Here is a 19,177-nt window from a genome sequence, read left to right as displayed (position 1 = left end):
ATGCTCACACCAAAGGCTCATTAAAAGTGTCGGGGGGGGGCAAAAAAAAAAAAAAAACACGAGCAAATACCAAAATTAAAGCATTTGTGGCGCCGACGACGAAGAGAAAGGAGTGTCGGCGCAGAGCGCAGATGCCTTTGTGGAACTGGAAGTCACCGCTCAGAATTGAAGCAGATTTACATGGGACAGGAGATGAGAGCCAATCCCTTTTTTTTTTTTTTGCTTTTCCCCCTCACATTTTGGGTTGAATTTGTCTCACTATGAAATCCCTAGCCTGGAATATGAATTTAAATCGCTTGTTTAAAGTTTGCCAGAATGTGAAAGCCACTTCAAGTATTTCCGCTTGAATCTTTTTTTGTGCTAATGCTGTTAGCTGCCAAGCTAACAAAGTCATTTAAAATATGAACCTGCTGATGAAGCTTTCAATGAGCCTTCAGCCATCCACCTGCAACACTGTGCTTTGAATAATATGTGCCACTTCTGGCATGAACGAGGAGCTGGCATTTTATTTACATGACAACTGGTTGTGCGAGTCCGCTTTTTATGGCAGCTACAGACTTTAACAATGTGGCAATGCCTGTTGTTGCAGTCGAGAAAAGAACATTTCAATCCTGCTAACTCCATGCTAATCTAATTTCTCTCATTATAGTCGTTGACCGTTATGATCGGCGTGTTATTCGTTACGTTCTATGTGACCATTCTCGTGTTATTAGATATACTTGATGACAGCGTGTTTTGAATGTCGCGTTATTTGGTTATTGATTTCTTCTTCCGGTTGTCGAAGCCGTCGACCTTCTTGATCGACGGCTGACTTTTTTTTTTCGTAAACAATGAGCCAACGTGTCGGGTCTGGTCGGACCCATGATGTCACCACACTGACACTTTATTGATCGAATAGCACAGGTTAATATAAGTCCTGTTTTTAATACATATCATTCCTCCGTCATCATTAGTAAACAAAACACTTGGCATACTTCTGGGATGCTTTAGAGTTCATCAACAACATGACATCAAGATGTGTGTGCGTGTCGTACCGTGAAAGTCGCATGTAAATCATTTCAACACAAAATTAGCCAAAGCCATAGGAATATTACATCAAATAAAAGACATTCTGAAGCAGTATTCCCTACAACTGTTATTCAGTTGATTCTTCGTCCCATACACGAGTTAACTTGTAGCAGTCTGGGAACACACTTAAACAATAACAAATGCCATTCTTATGCTACAAAAGAGGGCAATGAGGAGTAATAAACATTTCGTATTATCGTGCACCCATCAATCTATTCGTAAAATCACTTATCTTTAAATTGTACAATCTGGTGGACTTTAAAACTGCTCAGTTCATGTTCAAAGTAAATAACAATATGCTCCCTTACCCCTTTCATGCACCCTGTAACCTGATAACCTGACAAGCTGTCCACTGTGGTAACCGTTGTCCCTGAAAGACACAGTTATAATGAACTGAGAGGAAGATTTGTTTTGGAAAACAAAAAATAAACAGAATTAATGTCAAACAGAGATGTAGCTCAGTAAAAGAAGTCAACTTTTGGGATAACTTGGACTATAAATTGAAAAGGTGTCATTCAATCAAATTATTTCAATACATGTCCAAAAACACATCGACAGTAATCCCTCGTTTATCGTGGGGGTTACATTCCAAAAAAGAACCCGTGATAAGTGAAATCTGCTAAATAATCATCTTTATTATATATACAGTATATATATATATATTTTTAATTATTTCATATAGAGTACTAGCTGGTTCGCCGCCCTCCGGGCGGCTCATCAGCTAGTTCCTGCGGAAGGCTGGTAAGGTGGACCTTTGGCCCACAAAAGTGTTGTTGCTTGGTTCAACTTTTTGTTCATCTTCATTGCTTATCGCGAAAATAAAGAGATGTTTAGCTGTACTAAATAACTAACAATTTCATTGCAATGCTTGTGGGTAGACAACATTTTTTCGCTAAGATGCCCGCGCGATCGTAGTGAGCCACTGCCCTTAGCGGCGCGCACCGGCGCGGTGAAGTAGGTACGTTTTGAAAAGGGACAGACGGAAGGACAGACCGCGAGCGGGACGACGCGCAATATATATATAGAAGATTGTATTGAATGACACCAACGACTAAACTGTTTTTCAGGCATAAAAAAAAAATGCTTTCTTAAAAACAATTTACTCGGTAACTGGTATTGTATTTAGACATACTGTACGTTTCGTCAACATTGCGTGTTTTGTCATGGAGAAAATTTGGCAAGCTCTATAGTGATGCGACGCGAAAACTGTTTAGTCTACACTTTGCCAATCAGGATGCAGAACAAAATGCACTGGCCCCATAAATAAATATATAAATACATAAGAAATAAATTGCAGGAAAAAAATCCTGAAAAGATGAAGCGTGTTATAGCGAGGGATTACTGTCTACTGCAGTTATATATAAAAAAAAAAAACTATAATGACCGTAGCTAAATTATTGATGAAATTATGTGTCTATTAAGTTGTGTAAACATGTATCCATCTATAAAATGTCGAGGAAAAATTGCAGACATTAAATAGATATACTGTATATGGCAATATTTGTAGCATGATATTTTGGTAGTCTGCTCGTTTTAGATTGTGGACATTTTGAGATGGGAGACAGGATAAGATTCTACACCTTTTGTTCTTTGGTTTTTATGTAAACTTTGCATTTTGATTGCTGATTTGATTTAACCCCGCCCCCACCAAAAAAAGACCAATAAAAATAAAAAACAGTATGTTGATTTTGCGTAGGTGGGACATTAGTGACATGAGCGCCCTCTTTGGGGGAATTGGGGGATTATGACTATGTCACTAAACTAAAATTGGAAAAAATATATAATACGTCTCCTTCTTCTTGATCCAAAAGGAAAGAATGACTCAAATGTATTTTTTTTAATACAAACAATGCCAGCGAAGCATTGTGGTCGATGTCGTACTTTTACAGGGATTCTCTGAATGCTGTCTTGTTCTTCAGCTACACAAAATTATCAGCTGCAACTTGCCCCAGAAAAACCTCGACTTAATACACTTCAACTCATTTTCATTCACGCGTGAGCACTCACACACACACACGCGCACACACACACACACACACACACGCACCAACTGTCGTCATGATGACAACACCACACAAGTGTAGAGGAGATGATGACGTCACACAGCAGCCGTGCAGGAAGAGAAGCCATGCTGGTCACAGGAAACACCATAGTGGCTATACGTCAGTGTGTCGGCCATATTGGATGTGGGAAACCTGCTTGTGAACTCATGCAAGTCAGTTGACTGAACTCGTATGTCACTTTTAATCAGATGATTTTAAATAATTTCCGATTATGTTTTTTATATATATATATATATATATATATTATATATACACATACTGTATATAACGGTAATAAACAATGAGAGATGGTTTTAGTCCCAAGATCATGTTCTCGCCCCAAGAGAAGGTTTAGTCTCTGGGGACGTATGAAGGCCCAAGAGAATGGTCTACCTCTGAGGAAAGGTTTTTGTCCTAAGAGGAGTTCCTTGTCCTGAGAGAAGGTTCCAGTTCAGATGGAAGATTTTCATCCAAATGGGAAGGTTCTCGTCCTCTGAGAAATTCTACTCCGAGATAAATTTCTCAACCCAAGAGAAGGTCTCAAGAGAATGGTCATGTCCCAAATGAAGGTCCGGAGAGAAAGTACTCGTCTCTCCTCACAAGGGAAAGTTTTCAACCGAAAAAAAGGTTCTATGATGGAGAGAAGGTTTTAATCTAGAGTGAGGCACGAGTGTCAAGAGAAAGTACTCGTCCCAAGGGAATCATCTAGTCCCAAGAGGAGGTCGTAGTCACAAGAGAAGCTTCAAGAATCCCCTTGTCCCTATAAAGCGAGTTTCCTTTTCTGAGAGAAGGCTATCGTCTCTAGAGAATGTTCGAGTCCCGAGAAAAAGCTCCATACACTAAAGAAGGTTCTCGTCAGAGATAAATCAAGATGTAGTCCCGAGGGAAGGTTCTATTCCAAATTGAAGGTTATATTCTAGGGAGAAGGTTTGAGCGCATAGAGTAAATTCAAGTCCTTCTGATCGCTCCGCTTTTCCACATCCAATATGGTGTCTACGTGGGGATGTAAATGCACAAGAGCACCAAAGAGAGGCGTAAACATCAACAAGTCCGTTGGGGGAGGGGGGGGGGCTGAGACGGGAACAAAACAGACAAGCGGGGGTGGCGAGGTGGGACCGGGGCGGCTCGTCAGTCGGCAGTGTCCCATCCGAGAAAGAAGTCTGGTGGGTGTCGAGAGGTGATTCCAGAGGTACCCCGCCACTCCCCATCTCCAAAATGTGATACTGAGAAGCACAGAAAGGGGAGTGGGGGGGGCACTGTCAGGCCACTTCAGCAGGTGGCGCTATAACCCCAAACTGGAAGACAGTGAGAAGTTGAACACCCCGAGTCTTGCTGGCTACGCCCCTTTTTGAAAGGGACCAACATGCCTCCAATAAAATGTTAACTATGTTACCATGTATGGAATTCTCTCATTGTGCAAAGCCGCAACACGTGTTTCAGTGTCTGTCCCTTCAATTATTTGGTTAACTTGACAACCAAATGAAGAATGTTCAAAAATCAGCTGATTTTCAGGGTTATAATAGTTCTGCATTTCTCATTATAGTTTTTTTTAATTCGATTTTGCTTCGTATTAGTTCCATTCATATTAGATTTAGTATTAGTTTTGGTTTTAATTTAATCTATGGAGATTTTCTTGGGTGCAAGATGTAATTTTTTGTTTTTAAATAGCTAAGTAGTGTGGAGTAAAATTCTCAAATAGCTGAGCATCCTTCTGTAGCTACATATGTAAGCAATACCCAAATAAATAACATGAAATAATGAATGAAAAAAAAGATATTTTGTAATACTTTTAAAATTTTATTATTTCAAAATTTTAAAGCATTTTCATTTATTTTATTTCATGACCAAAAATGTTTTTTACTTTTAGTTATGTTTTTCATAACCCTGCAGATTTTCTTCCCTTTTTTAGGGGTTGAATGCCATTATCTTTATCTTATATCGAAAAGTGTTCATGCGTGAAAAAAAATGATTTTGGCCTATTTCAAAAGCTGGTGTAAACGCAGACAGTGCAAACGGTGTTTGACATGCAGCGTGTGGAAAGGGCGCGGGTGGCGGTGGGATACCTCAAGCCTCCAGGGGTGCAGCGTGCGCTCCGGAGCAGTGGAAGTGAACGTTGTGCCAGCGTCCATCGCGGCGCTGCCACACCCTGGTCTCCTCCGATTGGCTGGAGCGCGGGCGACCGCCGGCGTCCACAAACTGCGTCAGGCGGATATACGCCATGCAGGCTGCGTCTTCGCCCATCATGTGAACGTGTGGGTTGAGGATGGTCGTGTGGATGGGCTTCACGTTCTTTGACAGCACTGTTGGCAGAGGTGCCGGATTGTTATGCTTCGGAGGAACTATCGTTCGTTTCGTTGATGGTTATGAGAGCTGCGATTGTTTCGATTATGGTGGATGTTGCTTGGATAATTCGTGTTTGAGTATGTTTGTTAAAGTAGAAATTGTGACTCTGTATGCTAGTTATGTTTCATTTTTATGATCGTTCTGATCACTGCGTTTGATTGTTATGGGTGCTGTGTTTGAGTTGGATAAGTGCCGTTTCATTGCTATGATCATTTTGTTCGATCGCGGCGATTTATGTATTATTTGATCTCTATGATCGTTCCGTTTGATTGTTAGGATTTTTGCATTTGGTTATTATGATTGTCATGTTTGGTGGTTGCGATTGTTACGTTTAACTGTTTGATGGTTGTAATGAATGTTACAAGCCTATTTTTTGTTTGACTGTCATGTTTGTCAAAGTTGTGTTTCACTGTCATGACGGTTGTGGTTGACTTTTACAAAACTGGTTTCATTATGTTCGTCGTGCTTGATTGTTATGACTGTTGTGTTTGAGTGGTATGATTGTTATGTGTCATTGCTGATTGTTGTTCTCATTGTATTTGGTTATTGTCGTTTGATTTTTATAATTCTTGTTTTATTGTTTAATTGTTGTGTCTGATGTTCCAAGGATAAGATGCGTTTGATTTAGCGGAAGTGGTGTCCGATTGTTACGGTAGTTGTGTTGCATTCTGTGGTCAAATCAGAAGGAGTCGTGTTTGGGAGTTGCGGCTGTGGTTACAAAAGTGCACAGCTGCGTTTGTCCGAACGTAGCCGTTTTCTTCTCACGGTTGTCAAAGTAGAAGCGGTGGAAGTCCATCCCCTCCACCAGGTTGCCGAGGCCCTCGGGCTCGAAGGATGTCAGGCCAGGATCGCAAATCTTTCTGTAGACGCACACACACAAATAACCCAGAAAATGAAGAACAGCAGCAGCAGAAGCATCAACATGGCCGCAAATAAAAAAGCTCAGTCTAATAAGGTTATCGCAAACAACAAGTAAGACGCCACTCGAAATAATACACCCTTTCCATCTGTTGGTGTCTTTTGATGCATTCCAATGTTCACCTTTCATATTTTGACGTGACTTTGTGGGGATTTGTGTGTGACTTTGAACGCAGCACAAAGAACAGGCACACATTCACAAAGCCGGCCTGTAATTACTCCTTAATCTTCTGAGGACAAATACATTTGCACGTCAATCCCGCTAATGCTTCTGCGCTAATGGTGCTCGAATCCCCCTCCCCCGATCGACCCCCGCCCCACACCCCCAACCCAACCCGTCAATCTCACAACTCACGCGTAGGCTTCGAAGTCGCCGTTGTTGACGGCTTCGATGAGCTGCTCCGTCATCTTGATGATCTCCTGCTTGCGAGCTGCAAAAGCACGAGAAAGGTTGCTGAAAATCATGAAGATGAAGTCATGAGGCCATCATACACCATCATTTCGAGGAAACGAAAAGACGCGCTTCTCCAAAATAAGATGCGCGGCGTATTTGCTTTAAGTTGCTCTTTTGTCATCCCTCCGGTGTGTTGCGACGACAAAAACTTGTTCGACTTAAGAGTTGCAAACTGATTTACGATTTGACAAAAGCCACAAAAAAAAACGCGGTGTCAACTCACCCGAGAGCTTGTGAGCCATTTTTACGTTTCAAGTGAGTGACTTGTACCCTCCTCCATGGAAGGACTCCGCTCCCTGCTTCTACACTCAAACGCTCCTCACCCTCATCTTCATCACCCCGCTCGGGTTATCCTGCGCCAGCGCTCGCTCGCATGTGTGGTCGCCATGCCGGCGGAGGAGCCTTCCTGCCTCCTCGCCACTCCCAGGGAGGCTGAGCTCACTCAGCTCCTCCCTCGCAAGGGGCGTGGCCTCCGGGGGGGGGGCGGTACCACCCTTGCATTATCAATCACAGAACTCTTTTGACATGTCGGAAGCATTCAATGACAACCAGAGTGGCTTTCCGAACATCCGTCAATTCAAGATTCATTCATACAGTGTCGCCTTGAGAAAAATGTTCAGAGTGTGTTTTGTAATGAGGAAAACGGCACTCGAGTTTTCGAGGAAAAAAAAAACAACAACTAAATGACATATGGGTAATTACTTTGTACGTCAATGATTATAACATTTTTGCATTTTGGATGTAGCGGTTAGCATAGCATCTCTCACCTTTCACATCTTCATCCTCGATTGTTGTGTTACTGCTGTCTGACGATTCCTGCAAGCAACACACATGTTAACGAGGACAAGAACACCCCCAAACACACCCACACAACATGAGTCTACAACGACAAAGTCTCTCCCAAATCACGACACAGCTGGCAAGCGAGCGAGGAAGGCAGGGCAGAGATCCTGAAAAAAAGTCCTCGCAGACGCACACACAAAAAAAAAAAAAAATGGCAAGCGGCGACTACGACATGGCGGGAAAATGCAGTACCTTGATCCCATCTACCGGATTATGGATTACGGTAGTCTGAGGCTCCTGAAGGAACGATGACCAGGAACAAGATAAGGATGAAAAGGGGAAGAAGAGGAAGAAGATGAGGATGAGCAGTGGAGTGTTGTAATGAATTGGAAAGAGGGAGAAATTTGTGAAAGATTAATTTGGATGAGGAAGAAGCATTGATTAGTCATGCTAATGCTAATGAGCACAAGGTGACTGTATAGGGACTCGTCACATGAGCGAACTGCCGCTCAAATGTTCAAATCAATGATTGACACAATAGATGGGATGTTTAGGAACCGTTTGCAACACCCCCAAAAAAACTCAAGGGCAGTGTCCTCCCAAAATACATGCACGCATTCATACAACACACGCACACGGTCTCCTTATCTCTCTTCTTCCACATACTCTCACACACGCACAGGGCATACCAGTGCAGCAGATGTAACCGAGTTGGTGACTTTGTTTGTGTTGTTGTTGTTGTTCCTGCTGCTGCTGCTGCTGTTGCTCTGCAGGAAACACAAAAAAGTGGCAAAGGGCTTTTTCGACTAACTCGCATCCACGACTGGTCCCGTTCGGTCCCGCCCACTAACTTCCTCACATCAACCCCAGCCATGGTAACAAGGCAGCAGCATCAGGTGTGACACAACAACACACTGAACACGCGCCACGCAAAAACCACAACTCATGCCGAGCGTGCAATATCACTTGTGGAGCAATTTGGAACGCTGTGGCTAACGGGGGAAAAAAAAAACAGGACAGTCTGTGGGTAGTCTACGATTTAAATTAAAAATGTTTTGTGTAGATGCCAAAGTAGTAAAAAAAATAACTAAATAAACCAATCAAAACAAAAATAAACTCGTCTGCCAGGCCACTAGTGAGCGATGTCATACAAATAGTGAGTTAGTCATGTGACATTGAAGTCTGTCTGAAACCAGAGAGCAGCCATCTTGTGTTGCCGCTGATTCCTGAAAACTTTTTTTCCCGCCTTGCTATCAGCGGTGTTTCACGCTAGCATTGCTCTCTAGAGTACCGAGAGACTCTCAAAGTCCATTGAGAGTTTTGTCCTGACAGGTGAAATCAAAGTATAAGTTACACAGGCTTCGCGAGTGGCAACGTAAAATGGCTGCCAGTGGCAAACACAAAGCAGTGTTAGTCCATTCATATATTGCCGTGCCTTTTATTAAAAATCATGAAAACGACAAAAGAGAGGTGTCATCTGCACACCTGGCCACAAATTGCTGGTCATTAAAAAAAGAACACCACATGCTTAATTAATATATTATATACTGTATGTGAGTTGAAGACATGTCACATACTGTGTGGAAGTCATGTGACTTTCAAACAGAGTCCAGCAAAGCAGGACATTCCTGTGTGTGTGCGCGTGCGTGCGTATGTACTGATGACGTAACGTTAGATTAATCATCTGGAGGCAAATAATCTGAGATTAGCACCACTCTCCAAAGGTTGGGTGATGTTGGGGGAATGACTGGGGGTGGGGGGCTGTTTTGGGCTATGATGAGGGGATGAAGTCAAAGCGGGACGAAAGAGAAGAAGGAGGTTAATGAAAGGGAGGCGCAGAATTCCCAACTGGGCGAGGAAAAGTATGTCACCTTAATACAGTACGCTAAAAATAAACTACCTTCAAATTCGAAATGCAACCATGTCATCGTTTGTGTGGCAAAAAGTATGAGTGTCAAAGTTTGTGTGCGTGTGTCGAAAACTTTGAGTCTCTTGTTAAAATGTGTGTGTGTGTCCCTTACAATGCGTGTTTCAAATTGAGTGTGCAAAAATGTAAAAGCGTGACGGTCAAAGTATTTGTGCTTCCAAGAATCATGTGTCAAAATGTGTGTGTGTGTGTGTGTGTGTCGGTGCTCGCGTGCGTGTGTTTAAATAAGTATGTCAAGAAATGTGCATGCTAAAGTGTCTGTCATTTTAAGGGGAACTTTGAGTACCATAAATTTCAAAATTAAAAGGGAGAAATGCCCCCCCGCAAAAAAAAATTATATATGACAAAACAGCAATTACATTTTGTGGCACTGAATAACGAAAATGAAAAATAACCCTTCAACTCGTTTGCATTGAAGACAATGTGCGTGCAATGACAACCATAATGAAAACGACCACAACGAAAACAACAGAACTTTTCACACCAACACACACACACACACACACGGGCGAGGCGATAAATGCGTCGTCGTCATGAAAAGCACATTTTTATTGTCGTTGCTGATTTGCACCGCTGACACTCGCAACATGATTCGTTCATCATTTCCTGCTTGGCACCAATCAAAAAATGATAAAAATAAATAAAGGTGACGAGCAAATACTACTTCTGCAAAGCTTTTGTGTTGAAGGGAAATGAAGCAAATCCCAGAGATGGAACAAAGATCAACTTGCTTGGTTTGTTTTTTTTTTCTTTCCAAGTGTAAATGTTAAAAATGCATTTAACATTTTAATTTTCCAATTTTCTTTTTTTTTTAAGGCCATAGCCCCCAGCCCTGACACAAAAGCACACACACAACTCCAAACTAATTTAATCTAATCTGCCTTCACAGAGGACGCCACGGATGGGAGAGTTCAGTTCAAACGACTCGTCGGCGATCAAATTCATTGCTGATCATTTGATCACCGACGAGTCGTCCATGACGCGCTGCACCTGTAAAAGACGTGTGACGTCCTACCTTGGCGTCGGCCTTCTTGTTGAGGAGGCTCTTGGCTGCTGCGGAGAGGCAAAAAGACACACCCTCAGCTGGGAGCGTGCACATGGCGCAACCTGCTCACACCCTACTCGCTCGGCACACACCAAGTGTCCATCTATGCGCATCGGTGGCGCTCTTTTAAAAGAAAAAAGAAAAAAAAAGAAAAAAGAAATCCCTCCCCCCCCTGATCTCCTCCCTCACATGAAAGTGGCACACGAGCACGCACATGAAAGATCCTTCCATCACATAACGTGAGATCAGCGCCAGGATCAGCAGGAAGTCATTTGCCATATAATCCCAAATAGTGCCGCCGGCGCACTTTACAGTCAAGATGAGATGACAGCGGTCACCCTCATTGGCATTGGACACCGCATAACGGCAAGAATTTGGACACATGGGGGGGGGGGGGGGTGTTTGCCGGTTGTCACACCTGGACGCCCAAAAAGTTTGAATATCTTTTACAAGAGTTTACAAAACTCAAAGTTTGCCTGTAGAAAAACAGACAATTTTTTGTGCTTGTTCAAAGAGATTAAAACACTTTTGTTGCCACAAAAATAGATTTTGATAACAAAGACGGCATGTGAGTTTCTTTAAAAAGAGAGTTTCTTGACAAAAGAGTGGGTTTATTTTACAACAAGTGTTTAAATCATAAAAAGATCATTTTTTGTAAAACCGCTCGTGCACAGAATGACTGTTTCACAATTTGGTCTACAAAAATTGTTTTTTTTCTACTACAATGACTTCATTCCAACTTGTAATACTCGTCATACGGTTGTAGTGAAGGCGAAGGCTGCTTACCTTGGCAAGCGCGGCGGTCATGAAAGGTGGCGGCACAGAAAGAAAGGAGGAGACAAAGGTTAGACGAGGGAGGCCGAGAGCAAGATGGCCACGCAGGCGCCGTCCGGACCTTGTTCTACGATGCCGGCGCCACTTGCTGGCAGGTTGCTAACCGACGCCGGAGCCGTGGTCTGACGGCCAACTGGAAGCACATAAAAAGGTCCAGAACCAGAGTGTTGTGCATCTCATTCATTTGTTAATTGACTTTTTGTCACAAAATGCACAAGTCCATTTTTGTCGTGACGTTATTTCATCAAATAATTGGTTCATTGATTTTCTGTAAATAAAACAACTCAAAAAGTCATTACAAATTAATGGATCAAATGATTTTTTAAGAGTATCATCATATATAAATAATTGTAAAAACATTTAAGTGCGTTTCATGAATTATGCGAATGTCAAAGAACAAAAATGTTCAGTCAAATGGGTGAGCATGCATCGCTCTGATGACGCAATTTATCCTATTAAAAAAACCGGGCCACTTTGAAAATCAATTGTCTCCCTCTGGTGGATAAATGGGAGAGGTACAACAACACGCCAGCTTTTGATCGATTCAAATCAACTTAAATACTGTACAATAATTAAAACACAAATCAACCACAACATTCAGTATATTCAGAGTAAACGATAGATATTCACTGTAAGTATAAATATAAATCTGAGGTCTCACCCGAGAAGTTCCTGGAGACAAGCATGGTGGTCAAGATGGCGCCCTGCCCACGTGGAGGAAGAGGAAGTTGAGAAGATTGCACGCTTACGAGGTTGCAAGGTTAGCGCTGCGTGCTGATCGCTCACCTTCAGCTTCCTCCTGGCGTTGAACTTCTTCAAGCATTCCACCGTCTCCTGCCGGTGCATCATGGACGCCACCGTGGAGCGTTGCTGTTGACACAACGCCAGCGTCAGCGCGCCAAGAACCACATCGTCAGAAAGTCACCAACCACTAACTAGCAACTAGTAGTAGTCGCTCCCAGGAATGGAACTTCATTACGGTCATTGCACGCGTGTACGTGCATGAGTGGGCAGCATACGTACGCAGACCCACGGGTGCTTGAGGGCCTCCTGGGCAGTGATCCTCTTGGCCGGATTGATGGTCAACATCTGGTTGATCAGATTTTTGGCTTCGGGCGTCACCGTGTCCCATTCCGGAGACGGGAACTACGCACACGCACGAGTGTTAGAAGGGCGAGGATGAGGAGGTCACGGGGGTCACGATGAAGGCTCACATCATAGGCTCCTGCTTTGATCTGCTGGTAGAGTTTGTGCTGGTCTTCGTCCCAGAAAGGAGGGTAACCCACCAGGAGGATGTACAGGATCACGCCTATGCAAGCGCACGAACACGTCATGCAGCACGAATGAACCACTCCTGGCCGTGTCGCTGTGAACGCGGCTCTCACCACACGCCCAGATGTCCACCGGCTTCCCGTACGCTTCCTTCCTCAGAACCTCCGGAGACAAATAGCCAGGCGTCCCCGCAAAGCCTAAACACACCCAAAAAAAAAATAAATGTCACAACGCCAACCACAGAACGGCAAACGGACAGGTGCAACGTACCGAACCAGGCCTGCTGGTCTCCTTGGACCTCGATGGCCAGGCCGAAGTCAGCAAGCTTCACAGCCGCGTTTTTACACTTGCTGGCTAGCAGAAGATTCTCAGGCTGCAACAGAAAGAAAGAAAAACACTTTACATCAAATTAAGCTAACAGTAGCGGCTCATTAGTTTTTGTTAGCATTACAAGTTGACGCTAGGAGTGCTACCTCACAACTGTACACGCTACTAATGACACACCACGACAACATTCGAGTAGAACGCTCGTAGAATAGCTCTGTATTGCTGAGCTTTATGATAGAAGCTAATTAGCATGGCTCGTAAAAAATAAACAAACAGAATTTTAATAGTTAATGAAAGCTTCCTATGAAAGGACGCATGAGGGAGATTAAACTGGATACTGTCCATTTATCTTGCTCCAGTTTGGCAAGAAGACACATTTTAAAGACACTTTCCAGCACATGAAGCTAATGCTAGTGGCCCATTAGCCAATGCTAGCGTTAAGACAGTTAGCTCACTAACCAATCGCAAAATCTTCAACGGTGCCCAAAGTTTTGGAACTCTCAAGCTAATGCTAACAGCTTCTTAAGGACTCGGGACTTTGGCAGCTAATTAGCTTCTCATAATATAAAGCAGGGGTGCCCAAACATTTTGGATCGAAGATGTACTTTTTGATCAACTAACCTCATGGGATCTACCCGTACCTGCGCGCGCATGCACACACACACACACACACACACACACACACACAAATTTAAGATTTACCTGCTTTATTTTATTTAATTTTTTTTTGGGTGAAAATGAGACTGATTAGTGTGCAGTGTATATTAACACAAAAATATATTACTAACATGTACAAAGACACAGAAATGGTTGTTCGTTTTTTTTCTTCTCGACACTCCTCGGATCTACTTGGGACCTGTCTTAGATCTACCGGTAGATCAGGATCTACCTAATGGGCACCCCTGATATAAAGAGACACAAACGCTTCCTTAGAATTTCATCATTAATCCGTGTACGATGTTATCAACAGGCGAGCGATATCAGAACTATTGTGTCGGTTTCATACCCCGATAGAGCTTGTTCACACAATAAATTCAACTCATAGATCAAGGAGGCACATTGAAACTCGTGCACGGCCATGCCAAAATGCCGACGACAACCAGGTCCTCACTCACCTGTCGGTCTGTCTGTCTGTCTGCTAATCACCTGACCTGTCAAGTGACAACTCACCTTGAGGTCTCGGTGGACCACACCCATCTGATGGCAGTGAAGCACCGCCTCCAGGATCTGCTGGATGCAATGGCTGCATGCAGACAGCAGGGGGGGGCAGCGGGTTAGTCATGCTTGGGCGCCACCAGCCACTTCTGTGTATATGTGCGTGAGTTTGTGCGTGATTGTGTGTTATGTTTGCTTGGATGTGTGTGTTTTGCATTTGTGTGGTGTGTTAAGGTGTTTTGTGTAACATGTTCACCACTGTGTTGATTTGTGCAGCGTGTTTAAGTGTATGTATGCGTGTTGTGTTTGCTTAAGTGTTTGTGTTGGTTAGCCCACCCCCACCCTCCACCAGTCATTCACATGCTCTCGTTCTCTTTCTGGTGGCAAGCAGGTCCAAAAGTGAAGGGTGACGACGTACAAACACACACATATACGTCAATGTACATATGAGTGACGTGAACACACCTTGAGGTCCCTGTGCACTATGTCATGTTGGTGTGTGTGTGACACGCTGTCTAGAATCTGATGGATACAATCACTGTAGAGACAAGACCGCATGGTGAAGGTGGGGTGGGGTGGGGGCACATTCACATTGGCACACTCCATACTAATAATCCATTGATTGATTTCTACACTGTGATAAAAGTCAATATAGATGCCGCTTAACATGAACCAATAACAACCGTAGTCTACAGCAAACAGTAATAAGAGATGTGATCTATGTACATATATATATATAACAGACATGCCCGGAGCTTTTTTTTTTTTAAATTTCTCAGGAGGTGCGACTGAGTGACCTTTTCAAGTTTTGTATTATCTGAGCCCTAAAAATCCTATTTGAATGTAAAAAAAAAAATCAGCAGAACTGAAGCGCACAGATGGGATAACGAGAGGAAGGTGTCAATGAGAAACACGCACGCGAACTAACACAAATGAGCACAAGCAGTAAATTTATGCACAGACGAACGCAAGAAACGAGGGTCGAAAATGCATTGGAAGCATTTTGGGACATTTACTGATTATTATTTTTTTTCCCCGCCTGCTAATCCGCCATGAATATGGTGGTCAATTCATTAGGTACACCTGCACACTGGCTAACAATGACCTAATTATTAGGAGCAGCCCTCACTGTATTGCAATGCACCACAATGATGACAAGCATATTGTTAAATAAATACCTTTGAATATTATTTTTATTATTACTATTATTTTACTGCAAGATAATTGGATTTTTCTTATGGTGCACCCAAAGAGGGGAAGTTGATTCCTCGCAAATTCTCACAACTCATTGCAGGGTTTATGAAAGTCCATTTAGCTTTACGCCATGAACAGGCTAGCCAATCGCACCGGCGTCACGGTATTGGCAGCAGTGGATATTCTAACACTAACGGTGGTGCAACACATGTAGACAAAACATGATGAATGCATTTATTTTAAGATTTTTTGAGTTATAAGCTTGGTCATGGAACAAATATAACAACGTGCATCTCAAAGGCAACATTGTCGGCAGTTTTCGAAAGATTTATGAATTCGAGCGAATGACCACAACGCCCCCTGTTGGAACAGGGTGCTCAAACAGGGAGAGGGTTAACATCTTGGTGTAATTCGCCTTATGCTTACTGGCCTGCTCCAACAGCTGTCAATCATCCTGGCGCAGATGCGTTTTCAGCCTCGCAGCATTTTTTTTTTTTTTTTTTTTTGCTTCCACCTCCTCTTCTTCCTTCCTGGCTGGCTCGCCAACGCAAACGCAGTCGAATTGATTTACGCGCACCTCCCGGGGGCATCCGTCTCAATGTCTGGACGACGGAAAAAGTCCTCCAACCGCCGCCATGATCATCATTTTCAATTGTATCGCAGAGCAAGTTGTCAATAGAAATTTACAGGAAAACTGCAGAGGCACCCCCGCAAATGCGTGCGCGCGTGTATGTGAAAGGGGAGGGGGGGGGGGCATTGGTGTTGGGGGTATACCTGGCGTCTGCTTCACTGTAGTACTCCCTCGCCACGATGTCCTCAAAGAGCTCACCCCCTGTCACCCTGACAACGCACACACCGAGAGGGTTACATCTGCACCACCCACACGCGCGCACGCACACACACACACAGTGGAGGGGGATGTCCTACTGAGGGGGGAAACCCCGAGCGCACCGCTGAACGGGGCCGTGTTGCCATGGCGACTGACTCCGGCGATGCGGGGGAGTTTATGCTAAAGCGGCAAAGGAGGGATGGAGCGGGTGCAGGGGTGGGAGGGGGTCGTTATGTAATTGAGGGGGGGTGATAAGCAGCGATGCAGACTAACAAATATGGGGTAGAAGGAGAGGAGGAACTCACAGATCAAAAAGGAGGTAGTGGAAGCCCTCCTCCGAGATGCTGTCATGGAGACGCACTGCCGCAGCAGCGCACGCACACACACACACACACACACACACCAACTTTGAGCGCCAAAATGTGACTTTACATTGGAGTGCAGTATTAGAGTCAGTTTGAATGTCATTACACAAGTCACCACACACAAACACAAGCCAATTAACATACATACAGAGACACACACACGATATCACACACGCGTGTACGCGGCAACACAAACAAGCAGACACACAAAGACATAGACGCACAAACAACAGTAGCACAGTCACGGTATAACACGGATGTACAAAAAAAAAAACAGTAAAAACACATGCACGGTAACTCACGAATACACAGCGAAACACACACAAATGGGAAGACAAACAGTAATACACACACACACACACACACACAAGCGCACACACACACACACACACAAACTGGCATGTGATGTCATACGTAATTGCGAATAATGAAACTTCTGACCAATGTTGGAGTGTTTGAGCAGCCGGCAGATGCGAGCCTCCCGCTCCAGCTTCTGGTGATCTGCGCTCACAAACGACAACAACAACATCAACAAAGATAACACTCATCAACAACAATGTCGAGGTCATTCCATCACCATTTTCTGACATCAAATCAGGCCTCCCGGGTAAGAAACGAGCAGAAGAGAGGAAAGGAAGGAAAGAAAGGAGACGAGAAAAAGACAACAAAGGACACGAGGAAGAAGGAAACAAGGAGAGAAAAGAGGAGGCAAGGAACGAATGTAAAAAAGGACACATGATAAGAGGAAAGGAAGCACGTCGATGTGAATACCGAAAGGAACAGTCGAGTGTGGTGGATTTTTGATTGACAACAGTGCTGACATCAAGACTCCTGACCTTTCAACCCAACAACAACACCAAGATTCTGTGTGAGCATATAAAACCTGAACCTTGGCTTGAAAACCAAATTTAAGCCTAACCCTTGTTTGAAGCCTAAATTCTGCTCAAACCAAAGCACGGTTCGAAACCCCAACTTGAAATACGAACGCTGGTTTGAAACCCAACCTCAGGGAGCTTTAGTCTCACCTCTGGCTGACAGCTTCTTGGTGTTGATGATCTTGGCGGCATATTCTTGCCCTGAGCACACTTTGACGCAGCGTCGCACCACTGAAAAGGCTCCCCTGGCGAAGCAAACGGGACAAGAAGACGGCTTAGCTGGCTCAGCATTTCAAGTCAAGTACAACTTTATTGTCAAATGCGCAACATACAGCGCAGATGAAATTTCTTCCCTCTCAACCAGATAACAAAATGGCCGCCCGGGGCTTCCATGTATAGTGATTGAGGAGCCGTGAAGGACGGCAATCATTCACTCATTCCCTACTAAACGATACATTGAGGAGTTTTACATAGCAGACAGTAAAGTTGACGCTTGGGTTGAAACGATTCATTGAATTATCCCCAATCACTCTCACATTCTTGGAAGGTAAAACAAGCTTTTAAAAAAAATCGTATGCAGGAAGTAACTTCATTCAATGCTCTCAAAGCGACGTTACGCAATAAGAGCCTCTCAGCGGTCCTTGAACGCATCACGACAGACACAACGAGTGGGCTTCACTCCCCCTGGGGTCACTTGGGGGGGGGCAACAACTTTATTAGCACACGCACTCGAAAATATCTAAAATTCCTCCATTTGAAACCCAAACGCTGATTTGAAGCCTTTCTTTGAAACCCTAACACTGACTTAAAACCTTCTTTTGAAATCCTACGTCAGATTCGAATCGCAAACTTGAAACCACGATGACATCATCATTGCGAGCCCCAAAGTGGTGAAGTTTGCCAGCTGACTGTCGTTTATCATTTGCTAAACATTCTCGGTGGGGCTGTAGCTTAGTCAGAAATTCGTGTAGCTCCAGTTACGGCCCTCTAGCATTTCATTCAATATATCTACAAATTACTTTCTCACACACCTGACATATCGTCTACCCTTTAGCGCCGGGAGACAAAAAATCCTAGAGCCGTCCCGGAGCCGACATTGTACACTCATTAGGGTAAATACACGATACAGCCCGCCGCACACACACAAAGATGGACACGCTAATCACCAAAGACAAATTTACACCCGCGCGCACTGACGAGGGGGAAGAGTGGGACAGTCACACGTGTTCCCGTGAGGTCCCACACATGCCCACGCACAACCTGGCGTTCACTTTTTCCAGGCCAAAGTGCATGCGCACGTGCGCGTCATTGGGGGGGGGGGGGGGGGGAGAAAGTCCTGACATATTACATCTATACAGCAAGTGTGCCAAAAAAAGACAAAGCGCGTGCACGTACTTGCCCAGCTCCTCGTACAACTGGTACTCGTCGGTGAAGCGCGTGCACGTGGTGGTGGCGGTGGTGGTGGCCATGGTGGGATGTTCAGCTGATGTCTCCGGTTCCGAATGAAGTCAGCGAGCGGCGCGTCGCAGCGGACTGGAGAGGACTTGGAGAGCAAGACTCCGCCCACTGGCGTTTTCCTTGAAACGCGTGCGCGTTTACGCATGCACGCCCGCCCGTGCGCACTCTGTGAGGTTTGTCAGGCAACACCCCCCCGCACGGCTTCTCTAGGGAAGACAGCACAAGCACGCGCACACACACACAACGTTATTTCTTCGATATGACGCTGAAGTGTTTATTTAAAATAAA

General features: G+C 44.2%; 1 protein-coding gene and 1 long non-coding RNA gene across 5 annotated transcripts; one reads left to right on the top strand and one right to left on the bottom strand.

The window, feature by feature from the left end:
• The first annotated feature begins 1,609 nt into the window (after positions 1 to 1,609).
• On the top strand, positions 1,610 to 2,427 carry LOC127591149 (uncharacterized). The gene is made up of 2 exons (XR_007959821.1): positions 1,610 to 1,751; positions 2,094 to 2,427. It is a non-coding gene; the product is annotated as an uncharacterized LOC127591149 (long non-coding RNA).
• Positions 2,428 to 2,890: 463 nt separating this feature from the next.
• Positions 2,891 to 19,071, bottom strand: LOC127590984 (calcium/calmodulin-dependent protein kinase type II subunit beta). 4 transcript variants are annotated; one of them, XM_052050698.1, is made up of 21 exons: positions 18,827 to 19,071; positions 17,582 to 17,676; positions 16,998 to 17,057; positions 16,497 to 16,551; positions 16,137 to 16,202; positions 14,634 to 14,706; positions 12,957 to 13,059; positions 12,800 to 12,883; positions 12,629 to 12,723; positions 12,438 to 12,560; positions 12,201 to 12,284; positions 12,076 to 12,118; positions 11,476 to 11,547; positions 10,551 to 10,585; positions 8,298 to 8,375; positions 7,861 to 7,905; positions 7,593 to 7,641; positions 6,727 to 6,802; positions 6,219 to 6,313; positions 5,174 to 5,410; positions 2,891 to 4,333 (listed from the first exon to the last, which is right to left on the bottom strand). In XM_052050698.1, the coding sequence occupies exons 1-20, from the start codon at positions 18,898 to 18,900 to the stop codon at positions 5,175 to 5,177; spliced, it is 1,641 nt and encodes a 546-aa protein (XP_051906658.1). In that variant the 5' UTR covers positions 18,901 to 19,071; the 3' UTR covers positions 2,891 to 4,333; position 5,174. The 4 variants fall into 4 exon arrangements, with proteins under 4 accessions (XP_051906658.1, XP_051906657.1, XP_051906660.1 ...); XM_052050697.1 differs by lacking the exon at positions 14,634 to 14,706 and adding an exon at positions 14,184 to 14,256 and having other exon boundaries at positions 18,827 to 19,069; XM_052050700.1 differs by lacking the exons at positions 7,861 to 7,905; positions 8,298 to 8,375; positions 14,634 to 14,706 and adding an exon at positions 14,184 to 14,256 and having other exon boundaries at positions 18,827 to 19,069.
• Positions 19,072 to 19,177: the final 106 nt, after the last annotated feature.

This window comes from Hippocampus zosterae, chromosome 18 (genome assembly GCF_025434085.1).
Source record: "Hippocampus zosterae strain Florida chromosome 18, ASM2543408v3, whole genome shotgun sequence".
Lineage (NCBI taxonomy): Eukaryota > Metazoa > Chordata > Actinopteri > Syngnathiformes > Syngnathidae > Hippocampus > Hippocampus zosterae.
This window is presented reverse-complemented; position numbering and strand designations above follow the sequence as displayed.

Excerpts from the sequence above, each read along its gene's own strand:
- LOC127590984 (XM_052050698.1), bottom strand. The coding sequence starts at position 18,900 with ATGGCCACCACCACCGCCACCACCACGTGCACGCGCTTCACCGACGAG. Across the intron at positions 16,552-16,997 it reads GCTCAAACACTCCAACATTG|TGCGTCTCCATGACAGCATC; the intron begins GTCAGAAGTTTC and ends CTGCTGCGGCAG. Across the intron at positions 14,707-16,136 it reads TACAGTGAAGCAGACGCCAG|TGATTGTATCCATCAGATTC; the intron begins GTATACCCCCAA and ends TTGTCTCTACAG.